This window comes from Erigeron canadensis, chromosome 4, assembly GCF_010389155.1.
Source record: "Erigeron canadensis isolate Cc75 chromosome 4, C_canadensis_v1, whole genome shotgun sequence".
In the NCBI taxonomy this organism is placed as follows: Eukaryota; Viridiplantae; Streptophyta; class Magnoliopsida; order Asterales; family Asteraceae; genus Erigeron; species Erigeron canadensis.
The window spans coordinates 34054454-34072758 of record NC_057764.1 but is presented as its reverse complement, the minus strand read 5'-3'; the positions used below and the strand labels follow the sequence as shown (position 1 = coordinate 34072758).

Below are 18305 nucleotides of genomic sequence, written 5' to 3'. Positions count from 1 at the left end.
ATTATAAGATCATTTGTAAAAGTAAGTGAAAGAGGTAAATGAAAAGTAAAGGTGAAAATGATGAATGATCAAGGGTGTAGATAAAAAGACAAAATATTGGGTTCATTTTTAGTTATATATATTTTTCTTTGTTTTCTTTTATTTTGATTGGATATAGAGTGAAAGATTGTAGGATAGTGTGGGGTATAGTGAGATAATGATTAAGGGAAAAACTTGAAGGTGAAAGAAGTGAGAAAGTAATGTTGATGTAGCAGTGAAAGAGATGAATGATTACGAATGGTCTAATCGGATAACTACTCTTTTTTCTTATAACTACAATTTTGGCTAAAAACTATTATTATTGGAATGTCAAAAAATACATGATGTGTTGAAGATTAACGGTAGTTTTGTTAATTCTTAATTTTAATATATCTTTTAGAAATCCTTTTAAAATATTTATGATACACGATAAAATAAAAAGATGAGATTACTAGATATATAGTTAAGGGATTTACACTTTTCATGAAGTTAATATATTAAGATTACTATTAAGAGTATTTGTTAAAAAGGTACATCATTATTCCATCTATAATACGATATGGGGTGACATTCCAGTAACTTAATTTATAGAGTAAATTATACTTTTTGTCCCTGAAGTTGACACGTTTATCATTTTTCGTCCCTTAAGTGAAAAAACTATAATTTTGACCTTAAAGTTGGCAGATTTTTTCAATCATCGTCCCTCGTCAAACGTCGTTAAGTTTCAGCCGTTAAGTCGGACACGTGCAAAACACGTGAGGGACTGAAACTGCAAAAAATGACAAGTTCAGGGACGAAAACTGAAATTTACTTTTCTGTTGTCATCATCTTCATCTTTTCCGGCTGACTTTCATCGGAAAATTCGTCGAAAAACTTAGAATATTGATATCTCATTCGTTTCTTCGAATTAGACCACGAAACCACCACCAAACTTCTCAAAATTAATTTCTGCACGAATCCTAACAAATTTGCATTATCTCTTTATTATTTTTTCCTAAACTTATTTATATAAAATTAGGCTTCCTATATATCTATATTTATAATATACATAGTGAAGTAATGAATAAAAAAATTAAAAGGTTGAGTTGTTGATATTAAAGAGAAAAAGATGTTACTGTACTATATTTACTATTTGATCCGAGCATTTTATTATTAAAAAATTATAGTTTTCTATTTTATTTTAAACCAATGATTCAACCTCACACGTTACCGTGGGTATCCGTTTTTTTTATTTAAACGCAATACCATAATTACAGTGTTAATGTTTATTTCTAATAATCACAAAAAATGTTTAGAAAAGACGTAAAATGTAAATCAAATAAAACAAAATTCAAGAGAAAGTATAAAAAAAAATCTCAAAAGATTGTAAAACCTGATACAAAGTTTCTTTCATGCCATATTTGTCATTGCATATACGTGTGTCCTTCTTGTGTCTATATGTTTTGGTTCAATAAACCATGTATATTTAAAAAAAGAAAGGAAAACTAATATATTCTAGCCCATTAATAAGTACGATGACAATTTAATAATTAAAACTTAGCATTTGTTAAGACTTAATCTATAACGCTATAAGTGATGATATTTAGTATTTACACAAATTTTTTTGCAATACACAAAAGTACTGTATCTATCATATATTGTACAGTGCAACAATATAATACATACATTTTTTACGTATGCTAGACATATTTTGTGTAAAGATCATTACCCTTAACTTATTGATATTAAATTTTTTTTAGTCTTATTCCATAAATAGAATGATTTTGTTTTTAAAACGTCAATTGAAACAATCTAAAACCATTAAGGCATGCTTAATTCCTCATTCAAAGAGGATACCCCAATTGTAATCATTACTGACATTGTAAATTTTATAAGTTGCAATAAAAATTACTCATGTAAAATAGATAAAAATGCCATTGTCGTGATAGCTAAATGTTTAGGAAGTTTTTCACTTTGTGGTTTTTTTCTAGGGGGTCACGAGTTCAAATTTTGCCACATGCAAATGTGGTGAGGGAGCCTTAGCAATGCTATACCAATCTACACAAGGGAGAGCAAACCCTTTAGGGCATTGTGAGGATTCGAACCCGGCATAGACGCATCAAAATTGGGGGTGTTAGTCATTTATCCATTCTCATTTTAAAAATAAAAAATTAAAAATAGCTAAACATGAAAAAAAAACCGTATCTCTATAACCAACACGTGTTTATACCTTTCATATTCGACACCTTTTGGTTTTCTCACACTTGAAGATCTTGAGATAATTGAACGGATCAACGGGTCATCTAGAATAATATTATAACTCTACGATGTATGAACGTGGATTTTAAACATCTTATCTTAGTTTGCTACGAAAAAGCACTATTTATTTTTTTTTTTTTTGATGGACCGGTGTGACATGACATAAGATTGTGTGACAAATAAAATTAGAGAAAAATGAGTATGTAGCACTCAACTTGAGTGAAAAACCTCTCACATACCAATACTCAAAAATTTTAAATAAATATTTGCCATATGATTTTAAAAAAGGATGTGTTAACCAATATCTCGTATTCATTTCCCCAAAAATTATTACTCGTAGTATTTTAATATTTAAAAAAAAAAAGCTATCCCCAACGATTGAAAAACATACTCGTATTTATGTTGTTGTATAACTGCCTCTCGTTTTGCTTTCTTGTACACCACCCATCTCTTCGTTGCGTCTTATTCTCCCATCGATCTCCAATCAATCACTTACAATTTCAGGTATTTTTCCCCCCTTTTGTGAACCCTAATTTATTATAGCTTAATAATTATTACTTATAAACTTAACAAAACAATATATATATATATATATACTATGTTTACTGCATATGTTTCATTAAAACCTTTAGTTATGTTTCTCCTCAATTCTGTGTTTGTATTATAACTTTTAACAATTTGGATTTTAGAAATCCCCAATTAAAAAATATAAGAAATACTAAGAACACCTAAATAAGATAAATTAACTGGCTTATTTTATTTTATGTTTTATAGTATATATGCACCACTTGGTTTTATCGATTTTACTGTATCTAGTTTAGCTCTAGTAAGGTGTGACTGTGTGAGAGATCTGTTGCATTGTATGCAAAATTGAGGTTTTCGTGGGGTTTGTAAAGAGAAAGTAAGCGTTAACCGATAATTTAAAGCTGGTAAAGATGAATAAAATTTAATATTTTTGACTTTTCGTATAGATCTTGAATGACGGTTGCTAACTTGCTCAGGGTTAATTGCGTAGTAACTTATAAGATCATGATATTTAAAACACTTTTGGATAAGTACGCTAGCCTTAGCTTTTGAAAGTAGGTTGTGCAGCCTAAAATAGCTAAGAATCAAAGTATCAAACCTTTTTGAACGCCAAGAGGTGTTTGTTGTAGTTAGAATAGCATGGTGCCTGCGCAATGCAGTGCCGTTCGGATAGTTTCCGATGGTTTTTCCTGTTTCTTAGGCAGTCTAGAAAATCTTTTGGTGCGTTTGGTTAGTTAATTGTTTTTGGTGGTAATTGAAGCTGTTCAGTGGAAGTTTGTGGTGCTTCGTGGCTATCAGAACATAATGGTGCAAGAAATAAGGTGGGTTGGGGGGGGGGGGGTTTATTGAGTAAGGTCGGTGTGCCGAGTTTCCACTGAAGCTTCTTAATCTTAAATTTGGGAGGAAATAAATGACTAATCATAGCTTGTCTATAGCGGTATAGCGTGGTAGATAAAGACGTCATCTTACGTACATGGAATATACGTATATATATATATATATGTATATGTATTTGTATTATCATTCCAAGTATTCAAAAAGTTACTAATGATTACGTGAGTCTATTTTGTCTGCGAAAATAAATGAAATTAGTTTTCTATCTTTATCTTGGCCTATGATCATGGTGTGCGCCGCATTGTGTATGTTATGGTGTTTTATTTGGTTGACGCCATGCTGGTGTCGTTTGTGGTAACTGCCATGCTAACTCATGCATTTAAGTCTTCATGATTTGTCGTTACTCACAGTACATGAAACAGGAGGGGTTTAGATAGTCCCGATATTTATAGCATACTTGTTTGTCCTAGGTATTGGATAGGATACATGAGATGTATAGATAGTCCTGATATTCAGTGGCATGAAAAATGACGTTATCCTATGGCAATTAAAATTGTTCCATTACTTTAACGTCACCCTCGTTACTATGAAGGTTTTGTCTATTATATTTCCTACTCCATCTTTCTTTATTTTTCTGAGCTAACGTAGTCTGAACTACGTATTTTCTGTTTTCTTAGCTTTTCACATACCCCTTTTAGTTTTTTAGAAATATAATATTTATTCATATATTTAGTTTACCACATGCCAACTATCTGATAGTTTTCTAAAAGAACCCTCCGTTACATTTTTAACACCCAAAGCAATCATTTTGTCCGCAATAGGTGCATGATTTCTTACACCTGTCCAATAAAGTGAGAGAACTCTGCTCATCTTCCACGTAATTGGATGACGATTTGCATGCTATCTGAAGGGTGACATCAAATATCTTGAGCTTGCCTTTTAATGCTACATTAGGAATTTAGTGTGCATCCTTGATAGGGTCCCTAAAGTTCTAACTAATTTTCTAGCTCTAAAAATGCTACTATTGGCCCATCTCTCCTAGAGTTTCAATCTTTCAGGATATGAATGATGTCATTGCTATCCAGTAAATTAGGTTGATATACTCAATTTATGCATATCTTTTGACTTCCATTGGTTGTCATCTCTAATGACCTCTTAACTCTTTCAAATTGTAAGCTTTACTTGGTTTAAGTCTTCGCATTTAACTTGTAAATTCAACGTTGTGCTGGAGATGGCCCACATGTTTCATCTAGACTTTTATGTCCATTTCATGTCAAGACCCATCACTTTGCTCTTTGACAACTTTTTTTGTGTTTCAAGTATTTTTCCAGAGCCTTTTTGTAAATTCTAAATTAATAGGAGTTTATTGTACCTACTACTTACTAAACTGAATATTGTATCAAATTTTACATTTTTTTTGGCCCTTATCCAATCCCAGAACCAAATTGTAAATAAATTTATATAATGGGTTGCTTCTAATTCCTCATTTTGAGCTGATGGAACGTTATAGCATCTATTGTATTTTAAACTGATGCGTTTATCATGCATAGATTTATATATCGAATATGATATAAGTGGCAACCAAATCAGGGAAAATTAGACCTACACGCTTTGGCCTAACGGTACCAGTAGCCCCATACATCATCTTGGTTGTGGGTACAAACATCGTTTAGATGTAGTTTTACAGCTATGGGTTTGTAAAAATTTTATTTTTGAAGAGGATTGCTAATGAGTTCTTCTTTTTATTGTTTAAAAGATGCCATGACCAAAAGCTAGCTATATGCTCAAAGTATTATATGTGGGTCATAACACATGTACCCATTTAGCAAGATATTGTAAAATCTTATGTTTGCAGAAGCTCCTAGAGGGGTGTCTAAACTCTAAAGTTGATGAGCTATATACATCACACATGTAAATAAGTTTCTTGATTCGTCATTTCCTTTCAATGTTTGGTTAAAATCAACTGAAGAACATTTGCTACTGGGTTTGTTTTTTTTTTTTTTTTTTTTTTTGTGGGTTTGCACATGGACATGTGTACTTGACAGGTCACACATAGCTGGCACATATCACTTGGAAAAGGTTCTATCACTTTACCTTTTTTTATGTCAGCCTCATCGTTTTGAAGCTTTTATCTTCTTTTTTCTTTTTTTTTTTGAATGGCTGGATAGTGAATATCACTCTACTCCTCCTAAGTTATCCCAAATATGACTAGTCAATGCCCAGTTTTGAGCCTGAGACCTCTCACTAAAGACAATGTGTCTTACCTCACATTAACCAATTGGGCTAGGGGTCGTTGGCAGGCTTTCATCTTTTATACTTTTATATTCCGTATGTCTTCCTTTATTTCCCGTTTTATCATAGTTTTAACTACGGATTCTCTGTTTTTTTAGATTAGCACATACCCGTTTAGTTTTATAGATATTCAATAGTCATTCTTCTATTAGGTTACCAATATTACATATCTACTAGTTTCCTAAAAAGGAACTTTCGGTTACATTGCTAATACTCAAAGCAATCATATTGTCCTCACTAGGTGCATTACTCCCCACACCTATTTAATAAATTGAGAGAACTCTCGTCATCTTCCATGCATTTGGTTGATGTTTTGCATGCCAGTTAAGGGGTAACATAAAAAGTATCTTAAGCTTGGGTATCTAACGCCACATATAGGTCCTTTGTAGTGCATCCCTGATAGGTTCCCTAGAGGGATATATAATTTTCAAGTTTACTGCGTACTATTCGTCTATTTGTCCCCCACTCCTAGAGTTTTAGGATATGAATGATGTCATTGCTATCTGATAGTGATTAGGTCAGTATTGTCAACTCATGCATTTGTCTTGACTTCCATTCACTGTCAATCTTAACTGGTGAGTTCATTTTAATGCTGGAAATGAGTCCCACCATTTATCTACTTCTCTCGTCAATGCTCTTGCATCAGTTTTGCATTTTAGTTGTATCTGCATATTGCTTTAGTGTAAAGTGAATCTTCAAGTTGGTTTAACAGATATTTGTCTATAGTTCTTATCTTTTATTTGATTGGAAAATGTATAGTAAGGTGCCACCACAATCTTCTTTAGCGTATTTCACATTTTGCATGAACATAATTTTATTTAGGGGCATCATAATCGTATCATATCTAAATTAGGTTTTCCCATATTTATTAATACAAATGGAACTGAATTTATCATCTTTTGTTTTCTAGGCCATCTTGACCACCTTACACCATCTCCCACTACACCTCGAATTCTTCTTAAGGCCCATCCTCTTTTGTTCTTCCACAATATCTTTTTTATGTTTCACACTTTTCTCGTATGTTTGTAGATCCTTCTTATAAAACCACTTAGGGGTTTATCATACCATGTAATATGTAAGGTATAACACAACATTACATTTTTTTGGCACCTTAGCTCATCCCATAACAGAATTATAGAAAACCGTCGGTAATGGGTTCATCCAGTTCATCGTTTTTGAGATTTTTGGGGCTTACTATCATATATTTCATCCAAAGCTGTTGCTTGTATAATTGTATTATGCATATATTCATTTAGTGAAACATTGCATAAGTGGCAATCTAACAGAAACTGCACTAACAGGCCTTTGGCCTAATGGTATCAGATATCCCTACAGTAACTTGGTTGTGGGTTCAAATCTTGCTGTAGACATAGTATCTTCGCTATTAGTTTGGCCGTTTAAAAATATTTATACATGGAGAGAATTGCTTACGAGCTATTCACTTCTGAGTTTGTAGCACGTAAATGTTTTGCAAATACAAGTGGCTTTGCCAAAAACACATATATATGCATAAACTACGATAGGGGTGTTTAATGAATGAAGAATATACTTTTAAGCAAGTTTCTTGGTTTGTACCTTCATTTTGGTGTCTGATATGTTCGTTCGATGATTATGTACACAGATACATAGATAGATACAGATAACTTGAAAATGAATTGTTCATTTATGCGGTGGAATTTTGTATGTTTTTATATAGAAAAGAAATCTGAATTGAAGATCATATCAATTAAGCAGAAAGAAGATAATCCAGTTTTGGTCTAGAAAGTTTCTTTTTTCCAGGAATATTATTTTTTCATCTAATGGCTGTTTTGGCTGTAAATAAATGTTATCTGTATTTCACATGACTTTTTTGACCGAGCTCTGCACTGAACAAAATGTTTAGAGGTGTTTATGAAGGACCAGAAATGTGAAGTGCTAAATCAACTGACTAATGTTGTATATAAAGACAATTTCAGGGTCTACCCTAGATAAGAAATTTTTTTGATTTGGTTTAGTTCCATTAAGATTGTTGTATGGAGGATCAATAACAGACTTAACAGCTACGTTTTATAAATTTCCTGCTAGTTTTTATCAGTTTCCTTGTCATTAATATAGATCAATTGACAGTTATGTTACATGATTTTTTGCCTGTTGACTATACTATACTTATATTTCACTTTTTTCCTGATCTAATGCAAGGCCAGTGCTCCTAAATTTTGCCTGGCCTCTAATTACATGCAATTTAATCTCTACTGTTTAGATATAAGGTGGTAGAGAATTCTTATCTATAGTAGTTGAAACAGAAAGTTATCAAGGTATAACGTGTTGATTCTTCATTTGTGTTTTTTTTTCTTTTGCAGTTAGAAAACCATGAAGTTACGTGTCAGATCTTTTGAGACCAAAGAAACTCTAAAGATGGAAGTCCCTAATCCTTGCAGTCTCCAACAACTTAGGGAACTCGTATCTCAGAAACTTCCTTCTGCAAGTTCTACTATATATTTATCTCTGAATAGAAAAGACGACCTTACAACTGCATCTCCAGAAGAATCTATCCAATCAATCGGAATCACATCTGGTGATCTTATCTACTACACTACAAATCCTAATGGATTTTCTGCCGCCCCTCAACTTCCATCTGCAACACCATCAGTAGCTAAATCTGAACTATCCGATAAACTCCAAACCTCAAGTTCCAGTTCTAGTAAGCAAAGTGAAGCCTTAAACGTTTGCTCTGAAAAGGGAAAAACCATGGATTCCAGTAAACTGAACTCTGAAGAGATTTCAGAATCTATGGAAATAGACGACACTGTTAATGAGATTGGAAAGCCATTATTAGTTCCCCCGAATCCGAGCTCTAGTAAGCATGAATCCTTAAACTTCAGCTCTGAAAAGGGAAAAACAGTGGGTTTCAGTAATCTAAACTCAGAAGAGATTTCAGAATCTATGGAAATAGATGATGACTCTGTTAGTGAGGTTGGAAAGTCATTATCAGTTCCAGGTTTTCTGAGGAAAGTTTTCACAGAGGAATTGGGTGATGATGATGGTCGTAATCACAAGCTTTTAGGGACAGCCATTCGTGCTGTTCTATCAGAATCTGGGTTTGTGGAGATAGATCCCACTTCAAAGCTGGTCAAAAGCGCCAACTATGAAGCTCAAGGGAATTTGTATCTTGCGTCATTCTACTACACTCTTTCCAACATCATTACTGGTGGTAACATTGAAACTGTGAAGATCAGGTTTCAAAACCTAGGAAGGTATTGCAAGGTTTACGGGTTTTTGGTTAATGGAACCGGGGTGCACTCGGTGCTCTTGGATGAAGACAGATTGGTGCCGTTTCTGAATGTTGTTTGGGCTAATTGTGGACAAGTGGTTGCGACCATGGAGGAAAACAATAAGGTTTCTAATGTCCAACCTGAAAAAGAAGTGTTCGAGTTCTGGAGGAAAATGAAAGATGGGCTTGCTTTACCTCTACTGATAGATTTATGTGAGAAGGCCGGTTTTGAACTTCCACCTTGCTTCATGCGACTGCCAACCGAACTCAAACTTAAGATTCTAGAGTCGGTTTCTGCTGTGGATATAGCAAAAATGAGCTGTGTTTGCTCAGAATTGAGATACCTGGCTTCGAGTGATGATTTGTGGAAACAGAAGTACATCGAGCAGTTTGGGAATGCCAATGGGTCAGACAGTTGGAGGTCATACAAAGAGAGATTTGCCAAAACTTGGGAGGGTCGGAAAAGGAGGAGGATTATAGGCAGATCTGCTATGGGTATATTGAGAAGAAGAAATCCTTATGCCCCATTTGGTGTTGGTAATGTTCCGGGAATAGTAGGCGGGGATTATGATATATTCCCGTATGTTGGTCTGCCACCAGGTAGTGGTCCAAGACTGAGAAATGTTATACCAAACTGTAATCTGGGTGGGCTGGGCCGGTAGCCGTGGTGGTTTTTATGGTTTGTAGTGACCTTCACAACGGTTGAACTGTTTTAGTATGTTTAATAAGTTGTGTATACCTGCCAGCTGCTTGTTTGAACCTGAGACATACCTTATACTGTACGTGTTTGTTTTTTATGGTATGTTATATCAGGTTTTATGCATTATTCATTTGAAAAATTATGATGGATTGACTTTAAATTTTTACATCGGTTTGACCTCGGTTTTATGCATTATGTATTTGATTGTTGTCTAATGTTTGGGGATGGTATGTTTTTATTTATAGGGATAATTAATGTTACAGGAGTATAACCAACAATGTTAAAATAGTTATGCAGTACAGTAACTTACAATACCTGCGAATTTTGTGCAATCAATGTAGTGACATTTTTATTTCAGTTATTAACATATGAATCTTTTTTGTTCAGACGAGAGACGTGTGTATTTATTACCATAGATTATATCAGTTAAATCAAGTTTAAGGTAGGTTGTCTTTAGTTTGGTATTTGGGAGAAAATACGACTCGTATAGTTGCATTATGTATTTGTGTTAAGTTAATGAAAAGGGAGAAAAATGATCAAAATTAAATGTTTGAAGTTAAAGGTGTATATGTGAAAACTTGTTTGATAGAAACTTAAAAACCAAAAACTTTGATGTTAAAAAACTGAAACCTAGAATTTTGATAAGGTGTAAAAGACAAAGATAAAATTTTTGTAGGGTAAAAATGAAAACTCAAAACCCAAGCAAAGACTACTTTGATCGATTTAAGGTTTAAGGGGTAAAAATATATACGGTATATTACTCATAATAATTTTATTACTCATATATAATAGTATTACGATTTACGAGTATATATATTAAATAAAATTGGTAATTATTAACTTAGTATTTGGAAATACTCCCAAGCAATTAGAGGCCTGATTTCTGGTATTAAATTACCAAATCATGGGCCTAAAATAAATCATCTATGGTACGCCGATGATGCCCTCCTAATCGGATCATGGTCCAGCAGCCATATAGCCAACATATCTCGCATACTCAGTAGTCAGGTCCTTCTACTTAGTTTCTGGTCTCAAGGTAAACCTCCAGAAATCAAACTTCTTCGGCTTAAATCTGCCTCCTGAATCAATCACCATCTCCACGACCATCCTAAACTGTCAACCTGGCCAATTCCCTGTCATCTACCTGGGACTCACCATTGGCGCAAACATGAACCTCAAGAAAAACTGGACAACAGTGATTCAAACCTTTGAAAACCGACTTGCGCAATGGAAAGCAAGTACCCTTTCACTGGGCGGCCGAATTACCCTTATCCGTTCTGTGCTTGACTGCCTCCCATCCTACTACTTCTCATTGTACATTGTCTAGCTTCTCGCTAGTTTTCGATTAATAAAGCTCGAATGTTCAAAAAAAAAAAATAGTGTTACCTAAATGGCAGCAAGTACATGGGTCGGCTACTATGTCGGCTGGAACATTGTTAGGGATTTTTACGATTTGTATAAGTAGATGAGGTGTTGTCATGTATTAGATACTCTAAAATTCATACTTAATAATACTTGATGATCAATTAAGAGTTTTATTCGGCCATATTGTTTTTCGACTATTCTTATTTATTACTGTACTATCGAAAGTTGTGGGTCCCTTTCACAGCTAATTTCATTCAATTCGGTTGTAAGGGTAGTTCTTTTTCTTTGAAGATTTCGTTTACGAGTTTCAAAGGGTTTTGTAAGAGGCTGCTGAAAAAGATGAGCCGTCCTTGGAGAAAACTTGATATATTGTGGGATGTCGACGACAACTGTCATATTCCCGAAAAGGTATCTGTAGATTTAAATATCCTATCTGTTCTCGAAAACAATAATAGATCAAGAATTCAAGTGGGACATTAGTTGCCTTAGGGCATACTGTACATGATCTACACACGACAAATGTAAATTAACAAGCATGCATGCTGCGATAATAGTTGGTTTGTTCGAGTATGCTCATTCTCACCCTGCTAAAGGTCTCTTGGAAGTATTATCCAAGGTGTTGTCTGAGATGCTACCAAGTAAGCTAGGTTTACTTATTTTGTATCATATCTATATCTATACTATATTATAAAGCAGATTTTCCCTAGATTTTCAACATTGAACTTGAAATTTTCAATATTAGCGTGGACAAATGGGGTGTGACAAAATAATTATGAAAGTTCACACTAAAAAGTGTGAACTTTTAATTCTACACACTTTTTAGTGTGAAGAAATTTCCACCCACTTTTATTTTCATATATTGTTACACACAGAAAAGCGTGACAAAATTTTTAATTTGTTCACACTCTACTAAAAGTGTGGACAAATGAATTTTTTTTTGTAGTGGACATATCAACTCCTATAACCTATCATACTCTATGACCTAGGTATCACCCCACCATCTCACCGCCGCAACGCGCGAGTACTTGCTTTCGTGTTAACTAATTAACACATTAAATTAAAATGAAAAAAAGAAATTAACACATACACCAATTCTATTTTACAAATAACAGGAAAGAAAATAAAAGATTGGTAAAAGGTTTTCGAACACTGTATTCCATTAAGTTTTTTTGTTCAACGGCCGGGCCGGTATATTTGATTTGTTTAAAACAAAATACTTTCTATAACTATAATTCTTATAATAATTATAATACGCGGGGTGATCAAACGTGACTGTCGTTCCTCCGTCCGGCCCGGGCTAATTAACCAACTTGAAAAAACGAAAACCGATGAGCCAGCATGCATCGGTGTTTGGTCCTAAACTATTATATATATTTGCTGATTAATATTATTTATTATATCTAGCTACAGGTTTCATGAGAAAGATGAGAAAACTTGGTATATTTTGGGATGTTAAGGACTGTCATATTCCCACAGATGTAGCTCTACATGATATATACAACAACATCCTAACGGTTCTTGAACACAATAGAGAATTCGAGTGGGAGATTCGTCAATTTTAATTATTTTCGGGCAATGCGCGCTTTGCCAAGGCTCTACGTACATCTACTTCGGGATTGGGGCACGATATATTAATCGTGGTCATTCCATCCAGGCGTAATGTAGATCCTGCTTTGACAAATGTCGCTCACCAAGTTTTGAAGTGGTCGAGTCTTGTTAGGGGAGAATTAGACGATATGGCAACTTCATCGAGCTCCTGAAAAAGCTCTCAAATCAAAGACAGGAAGGAAGTATTGGTTGGGGTTCACAAAAATCTCCTCATGATCTCGGAAATTTATAGAAAGAATCTCCTAACCTCCATATACTTTTATGACTACGGGGCCATATACTTTTCCAATTTGCGTATATTCTTTTGAGTAATTGTTTACGCTGACTTTTATGACTATGCTTTTTTTTCTTTTTTCCTGTTTGAATTTGGATTTTATCATATGTTTAATTCAATTGTGAACTGGCCTTTTTATGGATAAACAACCGAGACAGGAAAGTTAGTTTGACATTGGATGCATGCTTGAAATAAATGATTATCGTGGTTATTGTGGTTACGCGGTTTTCTATAAAATGGTTTTCTCCTGGGAGGAAAGTTACTTTTTACGTGGTTATTGTGGTTACGCGGTTTTCTCCTTGAAATAAATGGTTTTCTATAAAATGGTTTAATTAACATATTTTGAGACTACCCGTCCATTGAACGAACCTGGACACTAGTAATAAAATATAGCCTGGTGATCTAAAATCTCTCAATAATTCAATATATATGTTAAGTTTAGTTATAAAAGAGATCTCTATAATTAAGAAGCTGGTCGTTTCTAACTTGTATATTTGATAGAAAAGCAATCGGTAATAAATGAAAGTTTGAAATGTACTCGTAGTTTATTAGAATCAATTTATACATCGTACAATCAAATTAAACACCCACACGCATGCACACAACAATACAAAACAATCGGATATGCAAAGTCCGTTTTAATTAATATTACTGGTACATATTTTGATTTCAAATCACACATTCACACTAAACATCCTTAATTATAAATCTTATTAATTAAAGCGCACACACATATATATATATGGTAGCCCCATATATATTTATACATGGAGCTAGAAACTGATTTTAGCTAATGCATTATGTCTAAATATGTGTTTTGCATTAGGATACGTACACACGAGTTGATCATCCAATATTATTACTCGTATTAAACTTGTGAGGCAATAATAATCGATGGTACTGCAGGCAGGGTGGTTGGGATGCTACGAAGGACGATGGTCTCAATCGTAAGACCAGGACCGAACCCAAACAGAACTCCCCAGTCTAGACCTTCCCCAGTAGTGGCCGCACCATCTGTAACCGACTTCTTCCTCATCTCATCAATGATGAATAAGACGCTAACATGAGACATGTTTCCGTACTCGCTAAGCACATGTCTACTGGCTCTCATCTTGTCTTTTTCAAGACCGAGCTTGAGCTCCACTTGGTCCAGTATTGCTGGACCACCCGGATGCACGATCCAAAAAATAGAGTTCCAGTCAGTTATACCCAATGGAGAAAACGCTTGTATCAACGCCTTCTCTATATTCTCCGATATTAAACCTGGTACGGTTTTACCTAGATAAAACGTTAGCCCCGCCTCGCTTAACCTTCCCCCTATCGCTCCCACCGAGTCAGGCACGAACGTCTGAGCAGCAGAAACCATTTCGAACAACGGAAGCTCTCTTTCCAAATCCGGGTCGGATCCAACAATGACCGCACCCGCTCCGTCGCCAAATATGGCTTGACCAACTAGGTAATCAACCGTGGTGTTTTCATTTGGGCCGTGAAACGCTATAGCAGTTATCTCGGAGCAAACAACAAGAACGCGAGCACCTTTTGTGTTCTCGGCAAGATCCTTGGCTAGACGGAGAACCATGCCGCCTGCATAACATCCTTGTTGGTACATCATATAGCGTTTGACGCACGGGTTTAGGCCCAAGAGATTGGCAAGCCGGTAGTCTGAACCAGGCATTTCAACACACGAGTTGGTGCAGAAGATGAGATGAGTGATGTTGGACCTGGGTTGGCCCCACTCTTTGATGGCTTTTGTAGCGGCTTCTTGACCCAGCTTTGGGACTTCGACAACTAACAAGTCTTGTCGGACGTCCAGGGAAGGGCTTGTGTTGTCGCATATGCTAGGATTTCGTTGTATGAATTCCTCAGTCAGGTGTACGTATCGCTTTCTTACCATCGACTTTTCGCCTGACAAATTAAAGATATATATAGTACGTCAACGTACGTAACCATGCATAAACCTAGCTAAAGTCTTTAGTTAGTTAGCAACAAAGTATAGTACGTCACTAGCTAGTGATCAAGATAGATTTTTTAAAATGCATGTCTTTAATATATTTAATGAATCGGCTGAAGTAACAATATACCATATACAGTACGACTATACGAGTATATATTTATAGGTAAGCAAGTAACTAACACCCTATCTTTCTTTTACGAGTTTTGAGTCCCAATATTGTTTTCAACGGTGTATGGTGGAGATTGGGATGTAAATGGCCTTACTCCTACTTATGGTAGAGATCGAGGCTGCTAGCTTCCAGGTTATATTATGAGGATCGAAACCTTGACCTTTGTTTCGAGAGGTAATTAAAGACTTCAACCACTTGATATAACCCACTTGGTTTAAAAGTAAATATATATATATATATATATACGAGAAAAGTAAGTATGAGGCTGTTATGCACACAAATTGGGTGAAAAACCCCTCACATACCAATATTTTAATATTTTGAATAAATGTTTGTCCCCATGATCGATTTTTATAGGTTAAAAAAATGTAGGTGAGGGGTTTTCCACCCAACTTAGATGTCTAACAGCCTCATATTCCCTTCCCCGTATACACACACACACATATATATATATATAGATTATAAATTTTTGAAATGAGAAACAAGTAAGAAGATAGATATAGCTAAAAGTACATACATATGCGCTTGAACTTTTGTTGAAGGCCAAGCATGTGCTGGGTGTTAGTGAGCTGAAAATAGTAATCAGGATAATCATGCTGATAGATACAGTTGGAAGGATTTGCAGTGCCAATTGCGAGAATGGTGGCTGGACCTTGTGCTCGTTCAGCTTTTCTCATCTCTGCAATAAGATCCATCGAGGAATTAAGATCCGCGATATCGTTTATTTAAATTCTAAAATGTATATATATATATGAGATGTGTAGAATTCAAGTTGTGATATATTGCATGAAGAAGAGGGTGACCTTATGATCGTATATATAGAGGGAGAAGTCGTAAGTTATTAAGCGTGGACAAAATTAGTCGTCAGATATAAGTTGTTGTTTTGAATAATATACTCGCAGTGCCAAGAATGAATAAATGCCATGGCCATTGAAAAAGATGGACTTTGTCATGATGTATATGCATCATCAGATCCAAGCCGTCTATTAATGAAGATTAATTTGAAAATGAGAATTTTTGTCTTCATCATTGTTTCCAAAAACCATATTTTTACCAAATCAGGTGAGTTAAGTTTTTTTTAAAGATATATACACAATATCTAAGCATGTAACAATTATTATATTTACTTTCTCCACCCCTATCCATGATTTAGGTATACTCAGGTTCAAGTCTAAAAGGTAGGGTTTACCCTATTAATCGTCATGCCTTCGGGGGATTAGTAGAGGGTTTTCTCCCATTGGGTATTTGAAATAGGCATTTCTGCTTCGAATAAGCTCTCTAGCACAGACCCGGTTGAGACAACGTATGCAAGACCTCCCCCTGTCGAATCGCGACACAAAGTTTCCAGTGAAATTCACCTTTCAAAAAAAATAAAAGAATATTTATTATTACAAAAGTGAGCACTCTTTACGTACATTCTACATCATTAATCGTATTCGCATCATATTCATATGTCTTTGGTAGTGAACTTATATATATATATATATATATATAAAGGGTTATTTGAGAACTTACAAATAAAAAAAAACGCGATAACAATTTTGGACCACTCATTTTTTTATATTTTCTCTCTTTTTCAATAAATAAAAAAATTTACCCAAATCATTTAAAATGCTTTATCTCACAAACCATAAATCGTTAGACGAAACAAAAAGCATAGGTAGTCTTAAAATTTCGTCCTCTTTAATTAGAGATACAATTCGATATAATTTTGACGACTTTTTAATTTTTGTTTTTTTTCCCATCGCGTTCATCCCACACATGTGTAAGATCATTGTTTTCACATGTATATTAGTAAATGAACATATGTACACAACAATGAAGGTCAAGGGCGGAGCCCGTCAATCTATGACAGAGCCATGGTAGCCAAGGACGGAGCCCGTCAGTCCATGGCGGAGGAATAGCGGCTAAGGGCGGAGCCCGTTAGGTAGATTACCCCTCACTGGTCACCCCTATGACCTGTCACCCTCTATGACCTATCACCCTATGACCTATCACCCTCTATGACCTATCACCCCCACTAGCTTTGGTTTATGAATATCCTTAAAGGCGAAGCCCGTTCCGAATCATAATTTTTGTTCAACCTACACATGTGTAAGTTATGTGTAACTACCAAAAAGAAAACGAAAATTAAAAAGTCGTCAAAAGTATATCGAATTGGATCTCTAATGAAAGAGGACGAAATTTTAAGACTACCCATGCTTTTTGTTTCGTGTAAAAATTTACAGTTTGTGAGTTAGAACATTTTGAATGATTTGGATGAATTTTATTATTTAATTGAAGAGAGAAAAAGAGGAAAAGAATGTGTGGTCCAGAATGGTTCTTGAGTTCTTTTTTTTAGGAGTTCTCAAAATAACTCACCCTAGATATATATATATATATATGGGTTGGTTATTGTAAAACAACTATTAAAGTAAAATAAATAAGACAAGATCTTGACCCTTAGATCATGGCTAAATTGATGCACGGAGATTCACGAAGCAATTGATGCACGATGAGTTTCATGATGCACGGTGATCTTCCGTGAAAATAAAAAACATGTTTTATTTGTTTTATCTTAATACTTGTTTTATTTTACCTAAAACCTATATATAGGTGTTTTAGGTAAAATAAAACAAGTATTAAAGTAAAACAAATAAAACAATAGGTTTCTTTTTACTGAAAATCACTGTGCATCATAAAAATCATCGGGCATCAATTGTTTCGTGAATCTCCATGCATCAATTTAAACATGATCTAAGGGTCAATATCTTATTTTATTTGTTTTGCAATTACGTTATTAATATATAGTAGCTAATAAACTCGAGTTCAACCGGGATATTTTAATTAAAATTCTAAAAGAAAAAAATCTATAAAAAGATATATATAAATTTGTATTATTGATATAGGGTTGGATTCATATGGATCCTTTAAAAATGATGGAAACCAAGGGACTAATCTCAGTCCTTGGATCAACCATCATCAAAATCCCATCAAACATGATTGGTTACTCCGGCGAATTACTCCGGCGACTGTGCAATCATATTTGATTGGTCTAGCCAATCAAGCTTGATTAAGTACTTCGGCGACATTGTCCAA

At 34.6% G+C, this 18305-nt stretch overlaps 2 protein-coding genes across 2 annotated transcripts; one reads left to right on the top strand and one right to left on the bottom strand.

Annotated features, from left to right (window-relative positions):
* The first annotated feature begins 2653 nt into the window (after positions 1–2653).
* On the top strand, positions 2654–9983 carry LOC122596650 (F-box protein SKIP22-like). The gene is made up of 2 exons (XM_043769263.1): positions 2654–2760; positions 8247–9983. Exon 2 carries the CDS (start codon positions 8257–8259, stop codon positions 9817–9819), a length of 1563 nt encoding a protein of 520 aa, XP_043625198.1. The 5' UTR covers positions 2654–2760; positions 8247–8256; the 3' UTR covers positions 9820–9983.
* A 3758-nt stretch (positions 9984–13741) lies between these two features.
* Positions 13742–15998, bottom strand: LOC122595292 (chalcone synthase-like). Its single transcript, XM_043767633.1, has 2 exons — positions 15745–15998; positions 13742–15009 (listed from the first exon to the last, which is right to left on the bottom strand). The coding sequence occupies exons 1-2, from the start codon at positions 15920–15922 to the stop codon at positions 13973–13975; spliced, it is 1215 nt and encodes a 404-aa protein (XP_043623568.1). The 5' UTR covers positions 15923–15998; the 3' UTR covers positions 13742–13972.
* Positions 15999–18305: the final 2307 nt, after the last annotated feature.